This window comes from Theobroma cacao, chromosome 4 (genome assembly GCF_000208745.1).
Source record: "Theobroma cacao cultivar B97-61/B2 chromosome 4, Criollo_cocoa_genome_V2, whole genome shotgun sequence".
In the NCBI taxonomy this organism is placed as follows: Eukaryota; Viridiplantae; Streptophyta; class Magnoliopsida; order Malvales; family Malvaceae; genus Theobroma; species Theobroma cacao.
In genome coordinates, this window is record NC_030853.1 from 28,415,493 (window position 1) to 28,418,203 (window position 2,711).

General features: G+C 38.4%; 1 protein-coding gene across 1 annotated transcript; it reads left to right on the plus strand.

Moving 5' to 3' along the window:
• LOC18603092 lies at window positions 319–2,357 on the plus strand. Its single transcript, XM_007034855.2, has 3 exons — window positions 319–1,221; window positions 1,327–1,516; window positions 1,600–2,357. The coding sequence occupies exons 1-3, from the start codon at window positions 793–795 to the stop codon at window positions 2,127–2,129; spliced, it is 1,149 nt and encodes a 382-aa protein (XP_007034917.2). The 5' UTR covers window positions 319–792; the 3' UTR covers window positions 2,130–2,357.

A 2,711-nucleotide genomic window follows, 5' to 3' on the forward strand; every position in this document is an offset into this window, starting at 1 on the left:
CACACTTTGAACCGCATCCCTTAATTTCTCACCCTTCACGATTTCAAATTTACCATCCTCTATTTCATCGAGTAACGGCAACAGCTCTAAATATCTCCGAAACCGGAGACAATAGTGAAAGGATAATAAGGTAACTTCAAAGTTTACTCTTCCATGTCAAAACACAGAATTGCCACGTCAATAAGGATAAATGATGACAGGTATGATTCCAGGTGGAGTACCAAGTCCAAGTCAGCTTTCAAGCCAAAAAAAAGAAATAAAAAAAAAAACTCTTCGACTTTTCCTATAAAAGGCCTCGGCGAAATTACCCTTCGCCTTCATTCTCCTTATCTTCATCCAGAAAACAACAAAAGAAGAAAAAAAAGAAAATCTCCTCCTGTAATCCTCCAGCTCCCTAATCACCGTCGCCGGAGAAATGTATATTCCGGCGAACAGTTATTTTCTGTCTATACGCAATGTTCGTATCTCCGATTACCGTCGCCACGTCTTCCACGAAAACACCTAACCTTTTTTGGGCTAAAGTAGCTTCTTAAGTTTTGGCTAATGTGCATTAATTTTGTTAAATTTTCCAATCAATTTTTTTGTTTTGGGGAGGTTTGTGTATTTGTGTAAATTCTTTTCCTTGGAGTAAGGGATTTTTGGATGTACATGCAGAAGAAATCAGAGTCATTAATTGATTAGACTCTTTCAGCTCATTTTAGGCTCTAAAGATTTTGATCGTAACTGAACATAGAGCAGCAGGGTTTTAGGGGAAAAAAAGAAAAGAAAAGGGAAGCTCTAACCTTTTTTCTGATGAAGGTTCAGCCGATCGACATCGATTCACAAGCACAAAATGAAACTGTTCCGGTACGAGTCGAACCGGTCAAGCCGGTTCTTAAATCGCGTCTAAAGAGACTCTTCGACCGGCAGTTTCCAAGTGTTCTGAGAATATCAACAGCGGAGAAGCCGAGTATTGGTGAAACTCAGTTTAATACTAGCAAAGATGGAGGGATTGAGTTTGAACCGAGTACGGTTTGTTTGGCTAAATTGGTTCAGAATTTCATCGAAGATAGCCACAACGACAAGCAACCGCCACCGCAGCCGCCTCCAGCTAAATGCGGGCGTAACCGCTGTAATTGCTTTAATGGAAACAGCAACGATAGCTCCGATGATGAGGTTGATGTGTTCGGTGAATCGATCAACGGTGGATCATTGCTTGCCGATGCTTGCGATACACTCAAGGTACAAAAAATTAATAAAAAAAAATAAGAAATGTAAGTTCTCTTTTCTGCTTTTTCCACAGATCTTAACATAATTTTGTTGAAAATTTTGAAAAAAAAAAAACAGAGTCTGGTACCATGTGCCAGCGTCGTGGAGAGAAACCTCTTAGCTGATACGGCGATGATCGTTGAAAAGAACAAAAATTGTAAACGAAAAGACGATTTGAGGAAGATCGTAACCGACGGTTTAGTTTCTCTCGATTATAACTCTTCAATTTGCAAATCAAAATGGGACAAGTCTCCATCTTTCCCCGCTGGTAACCTCCTTTTTCTAGATTCTTCCAAAATTGATAATTTTTTTTCCACAAAATTGCAAATTGATTTTTTTCTTAAATTTTAGGTGATTATGAGTATATAGATGTGGTTGTGGAAGGGGAGAGAATGTTGATCGACGTTGATTTTAGATCGGAGTTTGAGATGGCGCGATCGACTGGAGCCTACAAAGCGATCGTCCAATTGCTGCCGTATATCTTCGTCGGTAAACCGGACCGTCTCGATCGTATTGTTTCTATCGTATCGGAAGCGGCTAAGCAGAGCTTGAAAAGGAAAGGAATGCACCTCCCTCCTTGGAGAAAAGCTGAGTACATGCGAGCCAAATGGCTCTCTCAATTCACCAGACCCTCTTCGGCATCCGAAGATGTTTCGGATAAAACTGATTGCAAGGAAACAAACGATTGCAGTGGTTGCGGAGAGCTGGATTTAATTTTCGGCGAGGAAAAAGAGGCCTCGCCGGAGGAAAATTCCGGCGTGAAAGACTTGCCGGTGACTCCGTTGACCACGTGGCAACCGCCGGCGGTCAAACCGAAGAGTGTAGAAAGAGGAACGAAAATCGTCACGGGATTGGCTTCTCTGCTCAAAGAGAAACCATAAAAAGTTTTGCAATTTTTTTATTTGTTTTTTGTTTTTACAATTTTCACCGGATATAAAAAATATGGATGATATAAAAAATCGTATAATCCTTTTTCTGTTTACTTTCCCTTCGTTTTTTGTTAGCAAGGGTTATTTTCTTTCTTTGTAAGAGGCAGGAAATGTATTACCGTTGTAATAAAAATAGTTAAATAGTTATATAAAAAAAAGTAGTAGTAAAGATTAAAAACACCTGAGAAACAGTGCAGTTCTTGTTTTAATTATATGCAAATTTGGTTGGTGTTGTTTCTTGAGAGGGGAACAAAGGGGTATGAAACTTTCCTTTCTTTAATTTTTTTTCTCATCTTTTTAGGGTACTTACCTTTTTCTTTATTTATTTGTTTGAGAATTTCAATTTTATTGAATTTTTTTTAAGGCTCGACGAGGCGCTTGTTTATGACGGCAGAGAGAGAAGCCTCGTGGCGTCTCAGTCTTCGTGCATAAAAGAAAATTTAAAAAAAAAAGCTTCATTAGATTTGCGTGATATTCTCTTTTCTAATTTCTATGAGATATATATATATATATATATATATATATATATATATT

Bases quoted from the DNA above. Each gene is read 5' to 3' on its own strand.
- LOC18603092 (XM_007034855.2), top strand. From the start codon at position 793: ATGAAGGTTCAGCCGATCGACATCGATTCACAAGCACAAAATGAAACT. The intron at 1,222-1,326 runs GTACAAAAAATT...AAAAAAAAACAG, and splicing joins ATGCTTGCGATACACTCAAG to AGTCTGGTACCATGTGCCAG. The intron at 1,517-1,599 runs GTAACCTCCTTT...CTTAAATTTTAG, and splicing joins GTCTCCATCTTTCCCCGCTG to GTGATTATGAGTATATAGAT.